This window comes from Babylonia areolata, chromosome 7 (genome assembly GCF_041734735.1).
Source record: "Babylonia areolata isolate BAREFJ2019XMU chromosome 7, ASM4173473v1, whole genome shotgun sequence".
NCBI lineage: Eukaryota > Metazoa > Mollusca > Gastropoda > Neogastropoda > Buccinidae > Babylonia > Babylonia areolata.
The window spans coordinates 24,244,164-24,271,262 of NC_134882.1; the positions used below are offsets into that span (position 1 = coordinate 24,244,164).

At 41.4% G+C, this 27,099-nt stretch overlaps 1 protein-coding gene across 2 annotated transcripts in view; it reads left to right on the plus strand.

The window, feature by feature from the left end:
• Positions 1–27,099, plus strand: part of LOC143283911 (scavenger receptor class B member 1-like) — a 231,628-nt gene that overhangs the window by 111,742 nt on the left and 92,787 nt on the right. For both annotated transcript variants that reach the window (XM_076590328.1, XM_076590327.1), the window contains 2 exons: positions 6,607–6,748; positions 20,870–21,085. In XM_076590328.1, the coding sequence (XP_076446443.1) occupies positions 6,607–6,748; positions 20,870–21,085 (358 nt within the window). The remainder of the gene's footprint in view (positions 1–6,606; positions 6,749–20,869; positions 21,086–27,099) is intronic.

Sequence of the window (27,099 nt, forward strand, 5' to 3'; positions counted from 1 at the left end):
ATCACACCTTGTGTAGACATCTAAGTGAATAACTGTACCAACAATTACAAATGTGGGTACAGTCAACATAAAAAGTCAATCAAGTTCTCAGAAACTGAGCAGGCAAGCTTTTTGACTGCTGAGAGCTTTCCTGAGTTAGAAGTTCTTTGATGACATTCACTCCTTCCAAGTTGCACATGGGCGGATTAAAGTGTCTGCTGTGCATCTGGTTTGCCTCCTCTTCAAACAAGTTAACCATCTGATTCAGTGACTAAAGCATTAAAAACAAAAAGCATACGTTTCATGTCCAGTGCATATTCAACCCTGCATTTCATGAAAATAGTGGAGCATTGAGAGTTGTCTATTTCCTGCAGTATGCATTGAAATGTGAATTCATTGGCCTCCAACTGCCACGTCCACTTCCACACCCTCTGGCTGGCATTCACCTATTACATCACTCCTCTCCCTTTCCTTCCCCAATAATAACGCTAGCAACACGTATTCTGTCAGTCATAGCCACTTCCGCTAAAACACCGTCTGATCGGATAGACGGACTGAATGACCATAAAATGGGCTGTCAGTTTCATCACTGTCTTTGTCATTCACCTTCATGTTCAGAATTGTGTAAATCCACTAGGACCACTTCCTTTACTGGACAAAGTTTTCAACGCCTTTTTTGCATATGATGCAACCCCCTTTCCATGCACGTTCCACATGGTCCAGTTAGCAAATCATTATCGAGTATAAAAGGGCCTTCTACCTGATGTATGCTTATTTAAATAGTATTTATTAATAATCCAGACACATCCAGACACATCAAAATAACCATTCTGAGTTTATGTGAATTGAACCAAACTCCAATGAAGGAAAAATCATAGCATATGCAGGACTTCAGTGGACGTCTATGGCAACACTTTTTGCCGGACATCAGCTGACGTCTTATTTGGCACACAACTGGTTAAACGCAAACACACAAGCATACTTTATCATTATTTTCTTTCATATTTTCAGTCTTTTTTATCTTTCTCATTTCTTTCATGAATTCCTTGCCTTCATATTGTTTTAACGTTTCTTTATCTGTCTTTTTTTTTCTTTTCTTGCTCAAACCCCTTCATTTCTCTTTTTTTCTGTCATGACTTTTTCCATTTCTTATTTCATTGCTTTTTTTTCAGTAATTCCCTTCTTTTTCATTTCTTTCTTATTCTTTCTTGACTTCTTTTCGCCTTCAACTTCATCAACACATAGCTAAACTAACAGTAATAATCTGGAAGTTAGAAAGTAACCGCTGATTTGTTGCAGATACCTGAATTGTTGCCATTCAGCTACAGTTCAGTGGCTAACTGAGCAAACCACCTTTATTTCTTCTGTCTGCAAGTGTATTTGTTTTAGTTCCAAGTGGATCTTTCTTCAGAACTTGCCAGGCACAACCCTTTGGTTGCTGTGTGTTCTTTCACATGCATGAAATGCATACTGCACACAGGACCTCAGTTTATCATCTTATCCAAAAGAGGGGGGAATAAAAAGTCCTTCTATGGGACACAAAACCATAGACACTTGCTTACTAGTCAGGAACTAGTGTGTTTCCTTTCAGTGTTTGTGTATAGTCAGTGATAATTTCCTGCACATTTTTTGTTGTGTGTGTACAAATGAAACAAATTTTATTTCAAGAGGGTAATGGAATAAGCATATCTACTTTTTTACATCCAGTCCTCTGGGCAAAAATGAAAAAAGCAGTAAAAAGAGAAACAGTACATCAAAATAGTCATCCACAAGTCATATTCCATATACAGGAAAAGAAGACAGAGAGAGATAGAGATGGGAGGAGAGAGAGCATAAGTGTTTTATTAATACTTACTCATCATCAGTACATCTTTGAATATATACAGGTGTCAAATCTGATAGATTCATAAGAAAATAATGAAAGTTCACTTCAGATTTTAAAAGTTCAGTTCATATTAAAATTTTTCAGGAATATGATTCCATAATTAACCAACCCTCAGAATATGTAAGACTTGATTTACATAAAGCATTGGTTGTGAAGGGGAGATTAATTTTATGTGAATATTGATAATCATTAAAAGTGAACATAGTTACTTAAGATGATGGAGCATTACCATGGAATATTTTATGCATGAATAGGCCTTTATTACACAAAAGTCAAGCCTTGAGAGTCAGAGAGGTTGATTTGTTAACTCACTCCGGACGAAGGGCCCTGATTGGGGCCTAAGATAGTTTTGAATTTTAGGAGTGGCACCTAATTTCCATAATGACATTATGAGCTAAGAATATCTTAACTGACCTTTCCACTCTCCACTGCGACCAATAAATCCTATGCGTGTTGTTGTGCTCGCGAGCAGGAGAGTTGTTTTTGCGGTGACTGGTTCACATTCAGTGTGTGTCAACTATGGCGTCTGATCCATCATCATCTCAGTCACAAGGCAGACAACAGAATTAGATGAAGGGACCCTATTGTGGCTATTTTACATTCTGAATTTCATTTTCAAACTCTTTGTGCTTTCCTGGATTCGTTTACAAGTCATCAGTGTGTGCAAATTTCAAACAAAAAGTATGGATACTTTCATCATCTCACTGTATGATAGCATAAGAAGTCAAGTCAAGATTTTATTTCATGATGGTGAATTGAATAAGCAACAATTGCTTTTTTACATCAAGCCATCAATGAACAAGAGAGGCAAGGCCTTAAATACTCACTTGTGATACACTTAAAAAAAAAAAAATCTAATCATTAAAATGTGTTCTGTATTTGTTATTATAAAGCTTCGGGTTAAAAGAAAAAGAAAAAAAAGTCCTAACGGCAGATTCAAACTCTGCGTGTTCAGGTGAGAAGAAACTGTGTCTTACCCATTCCACTGACATTCGAAAATATAATATTTAAACATGCTTTTTAAAAGGGCGATAAATCGATTGCGGTATTCGCAGTGAGAACGCTGTTTAAATCATATTATTCTGGTGTATCTTGGGCATTCAAAAAATCTTTAAGAGCAATTAAAAATTCTTTTTAAGTCCACAGTAAAGGAGACGTGGCTATCGCCGCAATCACACTGCAACATTTAGCCGTTTTCTCTGGATCTAGATAGATGTACAAGTTTCAGTTTGTTACATCCGGCCGGTTGACACGGTCGATTCAATTTCTCTTTTATGTTCATTCTAGTTTTATAGTTTTAAAGTTGAGATGAAAATTGAGTATTTTGTTAGACTAATAACACGTAGAGCCAAGTACAAGTACTTCTAAACGTCTTATGAAGTGAAAAGGACTTCATTTTGAGAAAAGTCAAGGGTATTAACTCACATGGTTTATTATTTTTAACTGTGAATTCCGACTGATTCTGTGGATATTTTTATGGCAGTTTGGGGCATAATCCAGTAAGTGATGAGGCGTTCACAAATCTTTCTCTGAATAAATATTTAACGGTCTCCTTCTCCAACTTTCCATCACATGTTATCATGTATTGTCGATTGAATATAGGATTGAACGGGCAGGTCAACAACTTGAAACAAAATGGCGTTGTTCGTGTTCGCGAAGAATATGAGCACGCGCTTTGAATGTGTATAAGTATGTGTACGCAATTGATTTTTGCCCATGACCTTCAGGGCTCAGCCAATAGATCTATAAAGTCCACTTGTATTGATTTTAGTATTTTCCGAAAAAGACCACTTGGGCGAATGAACATAGTGAAAGCCCTGTACACTGAGAGTAAAACACCCAAGCTTTTTATGTATTGAGTATAATTTCAAAATGTAATGTTTAAGATGAGAAAGATCAGTTTAAAGCAAACTAAGTCCCCTAGCATTAATTACAGAGTAATTTCCCTTTTTTACTATCTGCACCAAAACCTTTGCAAAATAAATATAACTTCCATGCTTAGCAAAAGAAGTTCCTGTTTGAACAAAAAATGATACGAAGGACTGCTCTTGTTGTTGTGTCAGAATATCAGATCAAAGTGCCAAGTTTAGAGAATAAAAAAAAATATAGATAGAACAGTAAATGCAGTTTGCATATAATTTGGCTTCTTTTTTATAATTTTTTGTGCCCATCCCAGAGGTGCAATATTGTTTTAAACAAGATGACTGGAAAGAACTGATTTTTTCCTATTTTTATGCCTAATTTGGTGTCAATTGACAAAGTATTTGTAGAGAAAATGGCAGTGTTAAAGTTTACCACGGACACACACACACACACACACACACACACACACACACACAACTGAACACTGGGTTAAAAGATTGACTCACTTTGTTCATACAAGTGAGTCAAAAAAAGAAGTAAAATACAGGAGAAAGAGAGAGAGAGAAGAAACAAGCAGATGAAAAGCAACAACAGCAAACAAAATGAATATATGTACAAGAACTTTGTGATAATGAAATACACAATTGCAATTCTATTTCACACACACACACACACGCACACACACGCACGCATGCACACACACACACACACACACACAGAGATACACCATGCCCATCCCATTCACATGCACATATTCCCTCATATGCTACAAAATCCTTGCCAACACAAGCATATGCAAAACATTTCACAATTGATAAAGGAAGTATTAGACTAATATATCAAGTATTGTTTTACTTTTAATCCTTTTCAGTAAGGTGATTCTTCAGATTTTTCTAAACACGTTCTTAATGATACTTTTTAGAGTGAGTGGACGATTATTCGATAAATTTTCACCAGAATACAGAAAGCAGAATTTGAAAAGGTGGTTTCCCGGTCTGGGTATGCAGAGCATGTGGTTTTGTCTGTGTTCATTAGTTTTAAAGTGTCTGCAACCTTTTTTGGAGCATTTCCATACATAACATTATGCATACAAACAGCATTGTTGAAGTACAGCCTGTTGTGAAAAGATAATATATTAAGTTGTTTATAGTCCATTGGGGTCAGGGAGCTCGATGTTAACAATACTATTTTCAGTGCTCTTTTATACATATGGTGAATAAATTTCATGTTTGAGAGGCTACAGCTGTCCCATAAAGTCGATGCATAATCGATTACTGGCAGAATATGTGCACAGAAGAAGAGCTTTTGTGAATGGACATTGAGGATCTTTTTAATTTTTGCTAGCTGAAGTAGTCTATTAGAGAATTCACTTAAGTACTTTGTATGATCAGTGCAAGATAGGGAGGAAGTTTTATATTTTGTTCCCAACTAACTTGTTATGTTACTGATCAATTTGGCAGTTTTCAATTCATAAATTCTAAAATTTGTTTTTGGTCATTTTATTTCTTACCCATACAAATGGGTCATCTGTGGGGAAAGTCAGGGGAGCTAACTGGCAGTACTAAATGAGTTCATAGGCAATTTACAGCTCTTCTGTGGATGTTTATTAATGGTTTAAGCAGTTTAATGCAGATTAAGCAGATTATTGATGGCTGAATCCTAATGTGGTAATCATAGTCAATAACATCTTGAATAAACAAATGCAAAATTTAAAAATTCTTTATTTTTCTTTATTGATATATTTTTTAAGCAAGATTTTTGGACATAATTTCTTGGTGTTTAGACCAAGGTAGTTTGTTATCAATCATTATTAAGATTTTATGATAGACGATGTCTTCTATCTTTTTTGTTAGCAATATAAAAGACTGGTAAATTCTTGAAAAGGTTTTGCTACTTTTGTCTTGTGGTGATCATCATGAATTTAGTTTTCAGTGGATGGAGAGTCATGTTATTCAAATGTGTCCATTTAACAAGAATGTTATTTTCTTTCATGGTAAGAGTTGTTGTTTACTGGTCTGGAGCTCAGGTTTACAGGTGGGAAATGAAAGACAGAAGATGGATGTGGGAAGTGTGGGAGAGTAGATGAAGAATTTGGTGGTGGGGCTTGATATTTATGAGGGATCAGGATGATCTATATCTTTGTTTCTAGGGAATATAGTTTTTAGTTTGCTTTGATAAACCACTCTTTGATAACTCTGGTTGTTATTGCTACTTGGCATCTTTCTGGGTTGGTCTTCTATGAAGAGTTGGGAAGTGTTTTCTTCGTTTTCTTGACCCATGTGCCAAATAGCTTTTACTGTTTTAGATTGGTTACTAAATTAGCTATTCCTGTGGCGCTTGGGTGGATCTAGTCTTGATACATGGCAAACAAGGGGCACCAGTTGATGTTGTGCAGGTGGAGTGTACAGGTACAAAGTGCGTGTGTGTGGTCATGGTGAGAACTATGCCTAATAACTGTAAACTACCTTGTAAGTGCTCATCTGCGCTTTGCGGAACTTTCACCCTAAAGTTGGGACTGGGCATTTACTAGGTTTACCCTTTCTGGGAGCCCATTTCTTTACTTAGTCTCACCATTCAGAACTGGCTAGGCTGGGAGTGGCAATATAACGGCTACTGAAATGACAGTCATGGACTAACATCATGCTCTCACTTTTTCAGTGACATATCAACATCTCATGCATGTGTTCTGTTCGTTATCTCTAAATCAAAACCTGCACAGCTTTGTAAAGCAACGCAATTACAGATAGCAAACTGAAATTATCATTAATTCATGATACATTTCTTCTTTTTTCTTTTTTTTTCTTTTTTTTTGGTAACACAATCTGATTTTCATGAATGCACTTTTCTTTCTTTTTTACTTTTTTTTGTTTTCCTTGCAGAGTATCGTTAGAAAAGCTGAACATCACATTCCATGATAACCACACGGTGTCATACAGACAGCGTCAGGTGTTTCTGTTTGATCGTGAACGCTCCGTGGGGTGGGACAACGAGACGTTCACAACTCCCAATGCTCCCCTGTTTGTAAGGAAACTGTTTTTGCTGGGCATGTATGCTGGCTTATGTGTTGTCACAAACTGTACAGTCGTTTTTCAGTCTGTGTGTGTCTGACACTTTATTTATGTGTTGTCATGTTTTGTCAAACTGTATTTGTTTTTCAGTCTAAGTGTATATGACACAATTATTTATGTGTTGAAATGGACTCAGCTTGATGGGTAGGATAGAGGAGTAGAGAAATGGTGGGGAGAAGAGGAATACTTAGATGAAGTAGTCAAAAGTGACTGAAGGCCATGCTGACAAAGTGTAAGTATACCAACTCCTGGTAAAGCCTATTTGAAGCTTCTAAATACTACACTACATCAAAGTTCATCCCCAAGTAATCAGCTGTCATATGGCACTATGCTTTTGTGTGCTGGATTTGAAAAGTAGAAAGACAGGATTTGATTGTCTTATGAAGTGAATGCCCTACTGATGAGAAAGATAAATGCATTGTTGTCTCTAAAGAAGTGCTCTTTCATTTAAAAAGAGTGAAACCAAACAAAGCACCTGGCCCTGATAAAAAAAGAAAGAAAAAGAAGTTATGATCAGTACAGACACACTGAAATGCTGTGTAACTCAGCATTATCAGATCTTAACAGTTATTTTTAATCGGTCACTTAGTCAGTGCAAAATACCTTCTATCTCAAAAACCTCGTGCATTATACCTCTACCTGAGAAAACATCTGTATCTTGCATTAACCCCTAGGCTGCTTATATGACGAGATAACTCATCATCGCAAGCATGTACGCTTCGCTGCCATAGTGACAAGATAACTCATCGAAATATTCGGCATTTTCCCTGGTTTGCATTCAGTTCGTTGACGAAACTGCTGGTCGCTTTAGCTTGGGGAATCTTTCTAGATTCTATTCATGGCTAGAAACCCCATCTTCGTCATGAGGCAGTCCTTTATTTGAATGTTTTGGTTGGGTCACTGTCACAGTGTTTTGCCTAACTCCTTTCCTCGCTCGCTCAACAAAATGTCGGACTGACGCCGTGCTCAAGACATGCGATCGTGGCGAACTAAATCAATGAAGATTGCTTTCTTTAGCTGATATTCAGAAAGAATTGAAGTGTAAATTCAAAGCAGAAGACAGTGATGAACATTTATAGGATGATTTGATAGAAAATAAAGGGAGCGGAGAGTGGCCAAGATACGACTATCAGTGAGTGATGCCGGCTGCACAACCGTAGCAGATGACACAAACTAACTGAAAATTTAGCAGGACACAGTGTAGGCGATTTGTAGGCCGTCTGATGAGAACTGGATAAAGTGATCATGTAAGAGGGGTGAGGAGGAGGGGGGTGGAGGCTGAGGGGGCGTGGCCCCACATCCATATTATCACTTGGAGAAGTCACAATGCACTGTGTGTCTGTCTCTTTCAAAAAAACAAAAAAAAAATATTGTGGTTGTTCTAGTATGATTTTGTGTATGCAGATATCCATTTGCCCAGAAAATACAATATTTTAGTACAAATTACCTGACTAATGTTTGCAATGAACAAGTTGAAAATGTGACAAAAAAACAAAACACTTATTTCAAAACAACAGCATGTCACTAAAAATATATAAAATGGGAAAACATTATGTGTTTTGTATTCTTTATTCATTTACCTTTCAGAAAATATATACTTATTATGGGTCTTTCTCAAATAACAAAGAGCGCAGAATTTTTTGAAAATTTATACCCGTTTTTTGTGAAATAACCCTGGCAAATAGATTTCACTGAAATCTTATTTTCCTGGCAGCGAAAGGGTTAATGATCTTTGTCCTGTGGCATTGACATCTGCTGTGATGAAAGTCTTTAAGAGAGTGGTGCTGGTCCACTTGCAGAAGCCTGTCAAACAACCCCCCTTTTTTTTTAGATCCCCTGCAATTTGTGAACTGGAGAAACAGAAGTGTGGATGATGCCATACCTTTTTCCTCAAACAAAGTTTTTGAACATCTACACAAACCAAACACCTGTGTCTGACTGATGTTCTTTGACATTTCTAGTGCTTTTAAATTTTAATACTAAATACTGAATGCAGAGGTTTGACCAATTGTGTCCTCCAGTCAAGTTTGCAGACGGTTCCTGACTGACAGGACTAATTACTGATGACAGTGACGCTGACTACCGAAGAAAAATTGGCAGATTTTTGTACTGGTGTGATGAAACCAACTTTGATTTGAATGTTGGCAAAACAAAGAGATTGAAATTGACGTCAGAAAAAAGAAAACCTGTTTACTTTAAGGAAAATAATCGTACAAAATAAAGTGGTTGTATACACATACAAATATTTGGGCATGATAATTGATAAGTTTTCCTGGAATGAAAATTCCACAGCGCTCACCAAAAAAACAGCAACAGTCGCATGCACTGTCTTAGAAAAATGCAGTCTTTTACTGTATGCAAGCAGATCCTCCAAATGTTTTACACATCTGTTGTCTGCAGCATTTTTACTTTGGTGCTGTGTGTTGTGGTGGAAACTTCACCAAACATGAGAAAGACAAGTTGGAAAAAGTCATCAAGAAAGTGAGTGGGGTGGTGGGTAGAAAACAAGACATTTAGTAACATGTACAATAGGAAACTGACTGAGAGACTCGAGACAGTTTTAAAAGATGAGAAACCCCCATTCCATGACAACACTAGTAGTAGACAGTCGGACAGAAGTGACAGGTTTGGAGCTCTATGTGCAATAATGTCCATGTTACATGAAATCATTCTCACAGCCATTCATGAATTCAACCAAAGCATACAACAATTTCACTGACAAGGTTGTGACATTATACCCCCCTGAACTTAACCAGCAGGCGAGTGTGTAGAGCAGATGTTTTATGTGTGTAAGGACGTGTGTTTATGGGTGTATTTAAGTGTTTGATGAATAATGAGGGATGAGGGCAAGGGGATGAGAGAGTGGCAGGGATGGAGGAGCGGTGTGTACATGGGCAAGGTTTACTTAGCATGTGACTTTTAAATTACAAAGAATTTATCGGGTGTCCCCCAAAAAGTGAAACTTCAGTATTTAGTATTTTCTCAGTGATAGAGAAACCCAATTCATTGAAAATTTTCACACAGTAACCTTAGGGTATCATCAGCAAGTGTGCAAAATATCTAAAAGTTCGGACGCAAATTATGCGAATATTGTCAAATTCAAAACAGCATGTCAAAAAATCCAATATCAGAAGAAAACTCACTTATTTCTGTTCATGCTCAATGCGGCCTCCATCTTCCTCCACGACTAAACAAAGCTGTTTCTTCCAAGCAGAAATGCTTTTACGTATTTCTTCCAAGCAGAAATGCTTTTACGTATTTCTTCCACCGATATCTCCTCACTGGTCATGTCAGAGGCATAGTCCTTGCTACTGGTACCATGTAACCCAGTACTACCTGCCGCATATGAAGTCTCACAACGACGGACCAGGCGGAGGAGGAAACCTTTCCCAATGTCTGTGAAGGCGGAAGAGGATGACTAAAGGGCAGATGGATTTCTTGTCCTTGGCTGGAAGTCCTCCTAGGAGACGGAGCTACAAAGAAAAAACCTGCACCTGCCGAGGCCGTCCAACACGTGGCAGTATCTGCACCTGGGGGACTGTGAGCGTCAGTAGGCGAGAGAGTGGGGAAGGGACTGCACAACTCCTCCTCACTAAATGAAGTCACCTGTGCTGGTCAGGCAACCAGGCTAGTGTGGAACGGCGAGCTAGCCCTTCAACACCCAGCTTTCCCAAGCCCTGCGTCGATGGAGAAGTGGTAACGGGGACAGGGAGAGGATGCTGCTGGCAGTTCCTAGTCATGACTCTGCATGCAGGTGGCTGTGGGGTGATGGTTGTCTGCCATAGACTGGGGCAGATGCAGCGCCCATATCCTCCCACAGTATCAGAGCAGCCCTTTTTAGGGACAGCACTGCTCTCCCCACATGGGGAAGGCGAGATAAAAGGATCCCTAAACAAAGCCTGCCTCACCTAGTACCTAGTAGGAAACCGCACCAACTTGGACATCCAACACTAGTGGTCGAAAACAACAGAAGAAAAGAACCAGGAGTCATGCCCTGACTCTGGGTGTCTGGAATGTTCACACCCTTTTAGACAGAGACAACAGACAAGAAAGACGCACAGCGCTCATTGCTAGAATGCCTGATCGCTACCAGGTGGACACAGCAGCCCTGAGTGAAACCAGGTTTGCGGGTGAAACCCAGCTGGAGGAAGTTGGAGGGGGCTACACCTTCTACTGCATTGGGAAGCCAGATGGCACCCCAAGAACCTCAGGCGTGGGCTTTGCCATACAAACCAAACTTGCATGACAGCTTGACAGCCTTCCATGTGGGATAAACGATAGGCTGACGACCCTGCATCTGAAGCTGTCTAAGGATCGCTTCTCCACAGTCATCAGCTGCTATGCCCCGACGATGACCAACCTTGATGACATCAAAGAAGCTTTCTACGAGGAGCTCAGCCGTGCCATTTCAGCAGTAGACAGAAAGGACAGGCTGATCATCCTTGGGGATTTCAATGCCCGCGTCGGCGTGGACTTCTCGTCTTGGCCAAAAGTCCAAGGACAGCACAGCACTGGCAAGTGCAACTCCAACGGACTGCTTTTGCTCTTGCTCTGCGCGCAGCATGGACTGACCATCACCAACACCCTCTTCCAACAAGCGGACAAGTACAAGAACACATGGATGCACCCCCGCTCCAAGCAGTGGCACATGCTGGACTATGTGATTGTCTGGCAGAGGGACAGAGGTGATGTTTCCATTACACGCTGCATGAGAGGAGCAGTTTGTTGGTCGAACCATCGCATGGTACGCAGCAAGATGAACATCAGACTTGCATGCAAGCTCCAACCAGCCAGGCAGAAACCCCCTAGAAAGCTGAACATCCACCGCCTCCCTATCACCAAGGACGTGCTGCAGCAGCAAATCCAAGCAGCTCTCCAAGAAATTCCTGCATCGACTGATATAGAAGAGGTATGGAGCACTTTTAGAGATGCGGTGTACACAGCAGCAGCTGACACACTCGGCTTTGGACAGAGAAGCCACAAAGACTGGTTTGACGAGAACGACTCTGGAATCTCCAAGCTCCTGAACGCACTTCATATACGGCATTAGGATCACATTTCCGATTAAGACTGCCAGAGGAAGGAGAACCAGTTCTTGCAAACCAAGCAACTCATACAGAAGAGGCTGCGTGAGATGAAGAACACCTGGTGGGAGAGAAAGTCCGAAGAGCTTCAGTCCGCTGCTGATGCTCACGACATGAAAACCTTCCATGATGGTCTCCGAGCTGTGTATGGGCCGAGAGTCACAGGATCAACCCCTGTCCGAGCCTTGGACCAGACCACCCTCCTGACAGACAAGAAAGACATCCTTGCCCGCTGGACAGAGCACTTCAACACCCTCCTCAACAGGGACTCGTCCGTATCTGACGAGATAATTGCAGCCCTCCCACAGCTACCAGTCATTGACTCACTAGCTGCCCCTCCCACCAAGGCAGAGACCCAGAAAGCCCTGAAGCTGACAATGTCAGGAAAAGCACCAGGAGCGGATGAAATCCAGGCTGACATCTACAAGTATGGAGGCAAGGCGCTGACAGACAAGCTGACCACCCTGTTCCAGTCTATCTGGGAGAGAGGGGAGGTCCCCCAGGATTTCAAGGATGTTTCAGTTGTCCACATTTACAAACGGAAGGGAGACAAAACATTCTGCGACAACCACTGTGGAATCTCTTTCCTCTGCATCGCCGGCAAGATCTTTGCCCGCATCATACTGAACAGACTGGTTGACCATGTCTCCAACACAGTCATCCCTGAAGCACAGTGCGGCTTCCACTCAGGCAGGGGAACATGTGACATGGTGTTTGCCATACGCCAGATGCAAGAGAAGTGCTTTGAGCAGAACAAGGAGCTCCACATGGTCTTTGTAGACCTGACTAAGGCCTTCGACACGGTGAACCGCCGTGGTCTGTGGAAGATCCTCCTAAAGTTCAGCTGCCTAGAGAGCCTAATCCAGCTGATTGCGTCATTCCATGATGGCATACAGGCAAGAGTACAGGAAAATACTGACATATCAGATCTGTTCCCTGTGGTAAATGAAGTGAAGCAGGGCTGCGTCCTGGCACCCACACTGTTCTCCATTCTCTTTTCTGCCATGCTGATTGACGCCTTCCAAGACTGTGACCGGGCCATCTACATTCAGTTTCACACAGATAGCAAACTTTTCAACTTGCGGTGACTCCATGCCAGGTCCAGGGTGTTTGAGGCACTGTTGAGAGAGTTCCTCTTCACTGATGACTGCGCGCTTGCTGCACACACCCATGAGGACATGCAATTCATTATGGACAGGTTCTCAACCTCCTGCAGGCGCTTTGGGCACACCATCAGCCTCAGCAAGACCGAGTCCATGTACCATCCAGCTAGCTCACAGAATGCCAGTGTCTTCCCCCCACCTGCAGTCAAGATTGATGACACAGAGATCAAGTCAGTCGACAAGTTTTGCTATCTGGGCAGCACCCTATGCAGCAACGGAGCCCTTGATGCTGAAGTGATGCTGCGCATTGCCAAGGCCAGCTCCGCCTTTGGCAGACTCAACAACAGACTGTGGAACAACAAAGGCATCAGGCTCAGCACCAAGATGAAAACCTACAGAGCTGTTGTGCTGACCACCTTGTTGTACTGCTGTGAAACATGGACGACGTATCGCTGTCACATTCAACAACTTGAGCAGTTTCACCAGACATGCCTACGAAAGATCCTCGGCATAAAGTGGCAAGACAGGGTCTCCAACCTCCAGGTCCTGGAGTATGCTATGCTCTGGTGGCATAAAGACATTTGAAAACAAGAGAACGCTGGCCATTAAGGAGAAGCGTGAGCGAAGGAAGCAGGGCTCAACTTCTGGATACGTTTTCCCTTGCAACACCTGTGGGAAGTGCTGCACATCCAGAATCAGCGTCTTCTTCCATATGAGGACACACACACACAGATAAGCCTGCCTGCCTACTCATCCGTCAGACCAACGGGAGACTCCATCATCTCCTCCCATGACATTATTATCCTGTCCTTTAATGCCTGCTTGGTCAATTTGTTTCTCATTCCCCGGTTAACTTTCTCCTTGAGAGAGTCGTATGGCATAATCCATTGCGTTACATTTAGGACTTTGTGGAGGCCATTCATCCTTCTTGATGAATTCTTGTGTAGCTTCCTCCAGATGGGCCTAGGTTACCCGACTTGTGTGTGAAGGAGCCCTGTCTTGCTGAAACACATAATTGTTTCTAGGATAACCTTACCTTTACCTTTTTTGACCTTGACCCACCGTGTCGTGTGGGAGACACAAGGGATGCAGTGGACGTCACTCTCCTCCAGCCTGGTCTGCTCTCGGCCTCAGGCTTCAGCTCTGGCATCTTCAGATGAGTCCAGGTCTTGACGTCATCTGTCCAGCTTCACCTTGGTCTTCCCCTCTTTCTTCCGCCCTCGATGGTGCCCTGCAGGATGGTCTTGCACAGGGTGTTGTGTTGGGTCACGTGGCCAAACCGGGCCAGCTTCCTCCTTTTGATGGTGGCCAGGAGGGGTTCTTGATGTCCGGCGAAGGCTTCAACTTTGCTCCGGACATAGTCGTTAGTCTTGTGTTCGACCCATGAGATGTGGAGCAGCTTTCAGTTGCATTTCATCTCAAATGCTTGGATCCTCTCCTCAAGCTTAGCTGACAGTGTACAGCTTTCACATCCATACAGGAGAATGGTGAGCACTAAGGATCTGTACAGTTTGAGTTTGATGGCAAGGGAAATGCTCCTGCTCCTCCAGATCTTGTCCAGTTTTACCATCGCTGATGTTGCTGTTGTGAGGCGGATCTTCACTTCTGTGTTCGACCTGCCGTCCTTTGTAAGTGTTGCTCCCAAGTACTTGAAGGCTTCCACCTCTTCAAGTTCCTGGCCATTCATGGTGATGTTGGCGTGGGCGTTGGTGTTACTGTTGACCATCACCTTGCTTTTCTCAGCACTCACTTCCATGCCGTTAGCGCCTGCGCGATCAGTCAGCCTGTCTGTCAGATCTTGGAGTTCCTGGTTGCTCCCTAAGTCAACGTCATCTGCAAAGCATAGGTTGCAGACTGGTCTTCCTCCTACAGTGATGGTGGTGTGGAAGTCTAGGAGGGTCTCTCTCATGATGTTCTCCAGGAACAGGTTGAAAAGGACTGGTTAGAGTAGGCATCCGTGTCGGATGCTGACTGTGGTACGGAAGAACTCGCTGATGTTGTTGTTAAGGAGAACGGTGCTGCTGGCATTGTCGTAGAGGGCCTTGATCATCAGGACTAGTCCTTCCTCGATGTTAAAACTTCTGAGGACTAGCCACAGGCCTTGGTGCTACACTCGGTCAAAAGCCTTTTTGAAGTCTATGAAGTTGTGGAATAGTTCCTTCTGATGGTCGAGGTGTTTCTCCATCTGCTCAACTGTGCTTCATTTTGCCCTAAAACCAGCCTGTTCCTCTGCTAGTAGTTCCTCTGCTTCATTTTTCAGTTGGTTAAGGATGATTTTCAGCATGACCTTGCTGGGGTGACTGATGAGGCTGATTGTCCGATGGTTTTGACATTTTCTGGTGTATGAGGGGTATGATCAGAGACCAGATCCATTCATAAGGCCACTGTTTTGTTTCCCAGATTCTCTGGCACAGTGTCGTCAGGATGAAAGTCCCCAAGATTGCCACAGCACTCCAAGCACAACTGGGCAGCAGATTTGCAGCACTGAACCTTCTGGACCATGATGTGGATGAACTGGCAAGCAAGTTCAAGGAAGGTGTTCTCGAAACAGCAGAAGAAGTATTGGGCCGGCAGAGAAAAAAGAAGCAGCCCTGGGTATCCAATGAAATACTCAACCTCTGCGATGAACGTTGAAGCCTGAAATGTCAAAGACACAGCAGTTCAGAAGCTGCCGAGCAGTACTGCAGAGCCAACTGCCGGGTCCGAAAGAAGATACTGGAGGCCAAGGAAGAATGGATCACCAAACAGTGTGAGACTGTTGAACAGGGCATGGAGAAGGGGAACAGCAAAGCTGCATACGAGACTCTGAAGACGCTCACTCGGACACAGCAGCACAGGACAACAGTCATTGAAGACAGCAAGGGAAAGCTCCTGACAGACGATGAGGCCATCTTGAAAAGGTGGACGGAATACTGCCAGGAGCTGTACAACTTCCCACTTCAACCTGACACCAGCCTACTTGACAGCGAGCCCAAAGACAAGACCCCAGAACCACTAACGGTGATGAAAGAGGAGGTGGAGCATGCTGTGAAAACCTTGAAAACAGGGAAATCACCAGGCCCTGACAACATCCCTGCTGAACTGCTAAAAAAATGGAGGTGAAGCAGCGACTGACATCCTGATCCATCTAGGATAAAGATGCCTACAATCCAGGTGGAGATTGTCATCCAGTAACTGAATGTAGCTTTCACTATTAACCTTGGCTCTGTCAGTGTCAATAAAATGAATGTTTGTTTTTCCTTTCCAGGATACTCCAGCTGAAACCATTATATCTTTTTTGAAAATCTAGAAGTCTCATGATAGAGGCAAGATGGCTGAATTTCTCGTTTCCGTTTCCCATAAACGCGATTGTTTTGGCGATTTTTAGCTATCTCTAACATCTTTCTCATCTGTGAAAATGATCCTTTTCACATCAGTGGCCGAGTAGCGGTCATTCAAGTTACTGCAGCAAGTTTTTCTTTTCCCTCTAACATTTTGGTCCCTCCTTAATACCCATATCCTCTTGAAGGGCTTCAGCTCCAGTTTTTTCGCCATTCTTTGCACAGAAGACTTGCTCACTTGTAAATCGCTTGCAACTTCTCTAAGAGATTTGTGGGTCCCTGGGTTTTTCGCCTGGGATTGAATCAGTTCCTCAACATGGTCCTTGTTCTCCTCGAAACATGCAGCCTTGGATCTCCCACTGCCGATTTTACTTGCTAATGACCCTGTAGTGCATATAGCGATAAGTCTATTTACAGTGACATGACTCCACACCTTGCCTGGAAATTCCTTTACGATCCTTCTTCCACTCCAGCCTTTCTCCTTGAAACAGTTTTCAATTGTAACCTTATCACTTTCACTCAAAGGCATGGCTGATCCTTCCAAACTGAAACTTTGGACAGAACTGATTTTGGATACAGACGACAAATAAAAAAAACAATAGACTTGACACCCAGACAGGCTATTTTTAGACTAACACTGATTGACAGATGCCAACACCTGGCAGTTGGCATGAACATGATGAAGGTTACATTGCACAGCTCTGATATTAGATTTTTTGACATGCTGTTTTGAATTTGACAATACTCACATAATTTGTGTCCAAGCTTTTAGATATTTTGCACACTTGTTGATGATAACCTAAGGTTACTGTGTGAAAATTTTCAATGAATTGGGTTTCTCTATCACTGAGAAAATACTTGTCAAAAAGCGTTTCACATTTTTGGTGACACCCAATATATTGATTTATTGCCGTGATATCTGTTGCGTGCGTGTGCGTGCGTGTGTGTGTGTGTGTGTGTGTGTGTACATCTTACTGATATATATGTGGATTTATTTCCTGGACACTTTATTTGTCCTTTATTGATGTGTAACAATTATTGTTTTACAAGTTTTAATCTCTTTTTATAGTGTGCCTGATCACATTACATATGTGTGTATAACAAGCCTGTGATTGCACAAATCCATGTGGATTTGTATTTTTCATTTGATTTGATTTGATTCAAAGTATGATAATTATTTCTGAATGTGATATGTCAGATTGTTTTAAACCAATCATCTGATAAGAGCATGGTCTATAATTCTGTAATCACCAAAGCAGGAGAAACACACTGTGTCAGTGTCAGTCTAATGTGATGGGTATACTAAGGATCAGTGCAAAGAAAGTGAGACACTAACACGCTGACAGTAATGGTATGTACCAGCAATCAAATTGTTAACATACATACACGTAACCAGCACATGATTGATAAGTGGCTTTTATATCAAGTACAACTGTTTCATCTGCTTCAGTTTGCTCAGTCACTATGCTGATTTAAGACGACACATTAGTTGGTGGCAAGCAGAGTGCTCAGCTGCATCTGTCTCATATGTATGTTATATCTTGTTATTCTTTGAGTGGATTCTTGTATTATTTATTCTTTATTTGTGCCCATGTCACATTTTGTTGCCGTGCAATATTAAGTGCTTGAGCATGTTTTGTCATTCAGTGTGTGTGTTATTGTCATTCCATGTGTGTGTGTGTGTGTGTGTGTGTGTGTGTGTGTGTGTGTGTGAGAGATATATTCTGTCAGCCTGTATGAATTTCTTGTCCTAATATAGCCTCCACATCCAGCTGAGCTATTAACAACAATCAGTGATTAAATCGTATCTTGTTACATTTGTCATGATACATTGTGGATATTTGTCACGATACATTGTGCATGTTATACATGTATGTTTTTTTTACAGCTTTGTCCTGTATATGATTACAGCTGTTCATGGTTTTATGATAAAGTGTGGGTTGGCTGAAGCATCCTGTTTTCTCAGCCATCATGTCTTCCAGAGCCATCAAGTCATAAAGTGTACTATCATAAATAAAGAACATTTAGATTTGAATACACTACTATAACACCCGTCTTTTTTTCTAAGAGAGTTTTTGAAAAAGAAATTAAAGAAGATTGCAAAAGAAATAAACTTTTGTTCTTTTCTCAGTAACATGCTATTATGTCAGTCTTGTTTTCTAGTCTTTCCATATTTAATATTCCATTCAACCAATTTAATTTTTCTTAGTCTGTGTGGACCTGCCATAATGGACACTCATAACTTTTCAGTGCCCATTGTGTGTGTGTGTGTGTGTGTTTGTGTTTGTGTGTGTGTGTTTGTGTGTGTTTAAATAGTTACTGTTGATGTGCATGTTTGACTCACTCACTTATCTCTGTTAATATTTACCTCAGTCATAATATCTTCCTGTTACCACATGGTACATTTAACATGCTTAAAGAATAGAAATATATTATGAATATGGATTATTAAAAAAGGGAAAAAAAACAACAACAAACAAACAAAAAACAAAAACAAAAACACACACAAAAATGAAATAACTGTAAATGGATAAGGGTGTGTCAAGAGGATTGTTGTCCAGCAGCTTTTTCAATATGGATGTATCCATTTAATTGTCTTTGTTGCATGCTGGCTTTCTGATAATCCTGCCGTACTGGGTGACAACAGGGGGGAGTCTTGAACAAGAGTTTCCTAATGGAGCTGATCTGAGGTTTATCATGGCAATGTGGTATCCCTTCTCATCCCATTCACATTTCTTGATCATCTTCTTTGTCATATGAATTTGTCTTTCAGTAAATCCGTTTGACTTTCGTTATCTTAGTGATGATATCACATATTCAGTTTTTCCGTATGCACAGGAAATCCTGGAATGGCATGCCCTGATATTGTGGTCTGTAGTCCTTGATAATGACATAAGGTCTGAGGAACATGGCCAGTGTTTTCTTCATTTCTTCATTGATTGCAACACTGGTTGTTCTTGTCATTTCCATGATGACAGGGTATTTGGAGAAGTAGTTGCAAATAAGCAGGAAGTTGTGACCATCTTTCTTGAATAAATCTAAGGTGCATTTTTTCCATGGTGTAGTTGGAATGTCTTGTGGAAGTTAGGGTTCTTTCTGGTTACCATACATTGCGTGATTTGATCATCTGTTTGATGTCCTTATAAATTTTCAGCCAATATCCACACTCCTTTGCCAGTTAACATGTCTTCTCTATGACTTGGTGAGTTTGATGCAATTTGCTCAGGTTGACTCACATGCATTTGGATATGATCACCTGTGATTCCTTGAATATGATGGTCTTGTATCTGTGGGAAGGTCTTTGATGCTTTCTGGCCAGGTGTTGATGATTTCCATAAGGCTGTTGAGTACTGGGTCTGACATTGTGGCTTCTCGCAGCTGGAATTGCTTCTTTGGTGTGAAGTTGGTGAAATCAAGCTCACAAAAGCAGATCTCATTGCCAGACAGACCAAGTCCATCATCTTGGAGGTCAGGGTCTATGGGTGTCTTGTCTACGTTGCTGGGGAGATGTGATAACATGTCTGCCAGTCATTGATTTTGAAGGTTGGTACTGTGTGAAAGTCATATCCTTCAATAATCTGAAGTATGTGTTGAAAGCGAGGGGGTGCTTTCATGGAGAGGTGTAGTCATACATGTTTTTATCTGAAATGTATGTAAATTTGGATTCTTTTCATATGTATATTAAAGCTTGCAGTTATCCGAAGTGTGCCTGTTGCATTTTGTCATCCAATGTGTATGGTTCAATTTCCCAAGCTAAGAAAATGCTGTGGACATCTGGATGACAAACAGAAGAAATGTGACAATCCTGGACAGTCAACTTGATCCCTCACATGAACATTTCATTATTCTCTGTTGCATATCATATTTTGCTTTTGATAACTTTCATCAAAACTTTGTGTTTTAAACATACACTAGATTTGTTATTGACTGACTAGCTTACTTATTTATTTTTTTATTATATTGTTTGAGAATGTCAGTGAAAGATGGTATTTTAGTTGTTTATTCATTTATTTTATTAAATCCTTTAAAACATGGATCTTCTTTTACATTTTTTCTTTGCTCAGTTTGAACAATTACTCATATGTATGTATGCATAACTGTAATGTATGTTGTTGTTTTGTTTTGTTTTTTACTTGAAATCAGCATTCAGAATATTTCATCCTTCCCTCCCTTCATTAGAATTTTCCTTCCATCCTGTTGTTGATCAGTCCATCCATCCCTTTTTCTTCCTTCCCTTTATCCTCTCACTAAGATGCCTTTATTTCTCACTTTACAGTATTTTTACTTTGTTTTTAAATATTGTGATACTGTGCTGAAGTATCATGAGGTATGCATCATTTATGTATTGTTATGTATGATACGTATGATGAGTGTTATGCTGCTGTGATGTTTTTGTGTGTATATGTGTTTGAATGGTTGGTTGTCTGTGCAGGGTTGACTTTTCAATGTTTAAATGCATGCTTTACACATCAGTGTTTACATTGTACTGCTCTGTACAATATTGAGCATGGAAACATGGAAATACACTATATGAATTTTTATATAGTTTTTATTTAAATGATTGCAGACAGTGGGCACGTTACTGCAGTACCAGTTTCCATTGGCGAAAGAAGCAGTCAACTTACTGATGGAAGGCCTGGAGGAGAAGCCGCTGATCACTGTGTCTGTCTCTGACATTTTCTGGGGCTACGAGGATCGCTTCCTGATGCTGGCCAAAGATGTGCTGGACAAGTTGCATGTGAAATCAGACTTAATCACTGGCATCTTTGGTTACTACATGGGGGTATGTGTAGTTTGGGTGGTGAGTTGTTTGAAGTATTTAAGGGGACTGGGAAGATTAGTGATAGACAGTAGCAGGGATTTGTCTGAAAAATCATTTTTCCTAGCTTGTGGACAATCAGTAGGACATTTTAGAAATCTGTAGGACAAAATATCCAAACACTGTGAAAAAACTGGTTTTTACTGTTCAGGTGCAGTATCACTTGAAAAGACAATAATAACAACAAACACCAACAATGTGGATTGTTCATAGCAAATTTTACAGAACTGAAATAATCAATTATGTTTTTTCAAAGTGATGTCTTGTGACTTTAGAGTTAGACTTGAAACTTAAAAGAATATTTCACTTGTTTGATCTGTTGATATGGACTTGATGCTACATTTGTGGTCTAGGTTGCTGTGCACAGGTGACTGTTCATTTTGTCCTGGTGTGTGAGCAAAGTAAGTCTGTTTATTTGACTTCACTTGTTGGAGCATACACTTGAGTTTTTTCCTAAGCAGCATAGTTGTGGAATTGTCTGTCAGAGTTAGTTCCCTTGAACAGGAAATCACGGTCACAGTGCTAAGTTAGACCATCAGAATGGACAATAAGCTACTTGAAATTATTTTAGCAGTGACTGGTGCAGTACCGAGTGGTTAAAGCGTTGGACTTTCAATCTGAGGGTCCCAAGTTTGAATCTTGGTAACAGCATTTGGGGGGTAAAGGGTGGAGATTTTTCCGATCTCCCAGGTCAACATGTGCAGACCTGCTAGTGCCTGAACTCCATTCGTTTGTGTACACAAGCAGAAGATCAAATACACATGTTAAAGATCCTGTAATCCATGTCAGCGTTCGATGGGTTATGGAAACAAGAACATACCCAGCATGCACATCCCTGAAAATGGAGTATGGTTGCCTACATGGCAGGGTAAAAACAGTCATACATGTAAAAGCCCATTTGTGTACATACGAGTGAATGTGGGAGTTACAGCCCACAGACAAAGAAGAATATTTCAGCAGCAGTGCTTGTAAAGTCCATAAAACCAGCTATCAAGGTGTATCCTGGTCTAAAACATTGACGGACAAAGTGCCAAATTAATTGAAATATTTTGGTCATTTTCAAGAGCTGTCGGTCCAGCATCTGATATCAGATGCTTAGGTGAATTTATGTGGTAGTCAGTTGATTGGTTTGAAGCCTACTCAGAAGAAATGACACCAGTCATCGAGGCCAAGAGAAATGCCTTGACGGCATACAAAACCAATCCCAGTGAGCAAAACCTCTAGGTTCTCCGTGCTGCTCGCAGCAAAGTCCAGCAGTGTGCCAGGCAATGCGGCAACGACTGTTGGCTTCAGCTCTCTTCCCAGATTCAGATTGCAGCTGACACAGGCAACATTAAGGCGATGTATGACGGCATCAAGCAGGCATTGGGCCCAACACAAAAGAAAACTGCCCCTTTGAAATCAGCTACAGGGGAGGTGATTCAAGACAGAGAACAACAGATGGAGCGCTGGGTAGAACGCTACACTGAGCTGTATGCAAGGGAAAATGTAGTCACAGAAGATGCCCTGAATGCCATAGAGTGCCTACCAGAGCTGGAAGAGCTTGACAGAGAACCAAACATAGATGAACTCAGCGAAGCCCTGGACTCTCTTGCCTCTGGCAAGGCACCAGGGAAAGACAGTATTCCCACCGAAGTACTGAAGTGCTGCAAAGAGACACTCATCACCGAGATGCATGAAATCCTCTGCCTCTGTTGGAGTGAAGGCGAAGTACCACAAGACATGAGGGATGCTAACGTCGTCACACTGTACAAAAACAAAGGTGACAGAAGCGATTGCAATCATTATCACGGCATATCCCTCCTCAGCATCGTTGGGAAAGTCTTTGCACAAGTAGTACTGAAGAGGCTCCAAGTACTCGCAGAGCAAGTCTACCCTGAATCGCAGTGTGGTTTCCATGCCAACAGATCCACTATAGACATGATCTTCTCCCTCAAACAACTTCAGGAGAAATGTAGGGAGCAAAGGCAGCCACTCTTCGTTGCCTTCATAGACCTCACAAAGGCTTTTGATCTGGTCAGTAGGGATGGCCTCTTCAAGATCCTTCCCAAGATCGGATGTCCACCCAAACTTCTCAGTATCACCAGATCTTTCCACGAAGATATGAAAGGCACCGTCATCTTTGACGGCTCAACATCAGCTGCCTTCAACATACGCAGTGGAGTGAAACAGGGTTGCATCCTGGCTCCCACCCTGTTTGGAATCTTCTTTGCTGTGATGCTGAAACACGCATTTGGTCCTGCAGCTGATGGTATTTACCTCTGAACCAGGACAGATAGAAAGCTCTTCAACCTCTCCAGACTAAGAGCCAAGACTAAAGTCCAGTTGAGGTGCCTGCATGACTTCCTCTTTGCAGACGACGCAGCAGTAACCGCCTACTCAGCCGAGGACCTACAGCAGCTCATGACTCGCTTCAGTGATGCCTGCCAAGACTTTGGGCTTACCATTAGCTTGAAGAAAACACAGGTCATGGGACAAGATGTTGACTCTCCCCCAGTTATCAGCATCAATGACCATGAACTGGATGTTGTCCATGACTTTGTTTATCTGGGCTCAACTATCTCAGACACCCTCTCACTTGACGCAGAGCTCAACAGGCACATCGGCAAGGCAGCTACCACCATGACCAGACTGACAAAGAAAGCATGGCACAACAGCAAGCTGACTGAGCACACAAAGATCCAGATCTACAGAGCCTGCGTCATGAGCACCCTCCTGTATGGCAGTGAGTCCTGGACTTTGCGTGCCTGACAAGAGCGAAAGCTCAATGCTTTTCACATGCGTAGCCTCTGACGCATTCTGAACATCACCTGGCAGGACAAGGTCCCAAACAACACTGTCCTGGAAAGAGCTGGATGCACCAGCATGTACACGCTGCTGAAACAGAGACGTATACGCTGGCTCAGCCATGTCATGCGCATGGACAATGGACAGATCCCTAAAGACCTCCTCTACGGAGAACTTGTGCAGGGAAAACGTCCCACAGGCAGACCACAGCTACGATTCAAAGACGTGTGCAAGAGGGAGTTCAAAGCCTTGAACATCGACCAGAACAACTGGGAAGCAACAGCCCTCGAATGGTCAGCCTGGAGACAGACTGTGCAGAAAGGTCTTTCCAAGTTCGAAGAGACACTCGATCAGCAGCACGAGGAAAAGAGAATGAGAAGAAAGACTGCAGCCCAGGCAGACAGACCAGTGTCAGACTTCATCTGTGCCCTCTGCCACAGGGACTGTCATTCCCGCGTCGGACTGGCCAGCCACACCCGACGCTGTACCAGAATAAACACCCAAAGTGCAACTCCAAAGTCTTCCGAGACTGAAGGATGCCTATATAGTGTGGGCTTACCACCATGTGAACCTGTTCTTTAGTCCATTTTGGATAATCAACCTTGATTGATTTTTTTTTAATTCATAAAAGTAATTGTTTTATCATAATATGGTCAGACAGTATACTGGGGCCAACCAGTATAGACCAGCTATATTTTAGTACGGTGAAGTGAACTGTATAAAAAAAAAATGTAACCCTCTCTTCAGAGATGCTTGCACCAAAACAAGGGGATTTGTGGGGTTTGGGTTTAATGACCACATGCTCAGTATATAGTCCACACCAGATACTTTGTTTCCTTGGTTTAATTAAAATATTAACTCTGAAGGTTCTGGAAATGTTACAAATTCCAAACAACCTACATTATAAAAAAAAACAAAAAACTATCCAAATAACACTAATCCACAGGACACTATCTGCAAGACTTTTCCAATTTAAGTACCAGATTGAGGTCACAGTACCATAGTACAGCAAAATAGATGCTATGGTAGAAAAAGAGATGAAGAAGAAAATCTGTGCCCCAGGAAACAAAGCAATAACCGTTATAATCAAGCATATAAAACCTAACTTCAAAAATCTCTAGTTGCATCCAGTTCACAACAACACACAACAACATTCACACAACAGCAAATCAATACATGCTATATGTACATCATATGCTCCCTTCTACAGCACTGTGGAAATACCACAAAACAATTCAACTCTTTACACAACAATAACGGCAATCCTCTGGCTTTCTTTCTGAGTCATACTCTGAAAAGTATAATGAATTTTAGGCAGACATCAGCTCAGTAACAAGTTACCCTGGCTTGTACCACAGCCCCACTGTAGTTCAGTTCATAGAAATGGAAAAGTTAAGTTGCATTCTGCTCAGTTTGGGGTGACTTTCAGTAAGCACCCAGCAAAACCATACTACTCTCCATGATAAATGAAATTCATTACAAACACAGCTAGTCTTCAGTCAGCATGGACATGAACTGTTACTGTGTAAACATATGAACCCCAATCTTATCACTAGCTGCAGTGCCTTCTCATATAATATATGCAAGACAACACCCCCATTTGATAGTTTTCTAGAGTCCATGCTTGTCTGCTGGAAATATGCCCCCCAGCCTTGAGGCTTATAAGACTAAAGCAATTTTGCTGATCCAGTTTATCAGTCTGAAATTAAAAAAAAAATTTATATCTATTTTGCCACATTTATAATCTTTTTCTTTTCTTTTTTTTTCAAATGAACATTTTTTTTTGACATTTACATTATACAAGTAGATACTTTCGAACAATCAAAATGAACAAGAAGAAAAATTGAAACATTTAACCACTTCAGTGCCAGAGAATTTTGTAAAAAAAAGTCTCTCGACTTGCCAGGGAATTTTGAGGATTCGGGGGTAATAATTCACAAAAAATTCTAGCACAAAAGCTATGGGTGATACAGGCAGAAAGTAAACGTTTTTGTGAAGGAAAATAAGTGTAGATTCTGCTTCTGGGCTCTTTTACCCAATTAGGTTGATTGTAGATAACTGTTCAGACATGTAAAATCAAGATAATAATTTTTGTGCAACAAAAAAGTCTATCTTCACCTCTACATAATAACAGCCATAAAGAAAAGAAACAAAATACAGCTATAAATAACATGCCTATTGTCAGAAGAACTGTAGAACTTAAAACAGGCTATTAGTTTATAAAAACAAATCACAGCTCGTGCAGACATGTAAGTAAATCACTGTCCCAACAATGACAAAGGTAGGTAAAGTCAACGTAAAAGGTCAATCACGGTCTCAGACACTGAGCTGGCAAGCTTTTGACAGCTAAGAGCATTCGGGATTGAGAGGGTGAAGTTCTTTGATGACGTTCACTCCTTTCAAGTAGCACATGGGCCAATTAAAGTGTCTGCTGTGCATCCGGGTTGCCACCTCTTCAAACAAGTCAACCATCTGATTCAGCGAAAAAAAGCATGAAAAACAAAGCACGTATTTCACGCCCAGTGCAGGTTTCACCCTGCGTTTCGTGAAAATCGTGGAGCATTGGCGGTTGTTATCCCATAGTCTGCATTGAAATGTGAGCACACCCATTCCTAAAAGCCAGGCCCCCTTCATGAACTCTGGCTGACATTCGACCTATCGTCTTACATCACTCCTCTCCCTCTCCTCCCCCTTCTTCCAACACTTGCTGCGCATATTCTGTCAGGCATAGCCACTTGTTCAGAGAAGCTGTCTGATTGGATAGATGGACTGAATTACCATCAAAAGGGGCTTTCAGTTTCGTCACTGTCATTGTCAGTCACCTTTGTTTTCAAACCAATCATCAGACAAGGGAGATCCTTCTCCATCTCGAAATTTGTCCATAACCACAAGCAGAGCTTTCAGAATTGTGTACATCTGCTGACTGTGACTATTAGCTTTACTGGACACATTTTTCAATGCCTTTTTTTGCACATGATGCAACCCCCTTTTCCACGCACATATCATGTGGTTAGCTAGCAAATTATTATGCAGTAGAAAGGGGTCTTCTACCTGATGAATGTTCATTTAGATAGTATTTTTATAATCCAGACACATCAAACTAACTGTTCAGAGTCTGTTTTTGTGCATTGAACCAAACTCCAATGAAGGAAAATTTGAACATATGTAGGACGCCATTGGATGTCTTACAG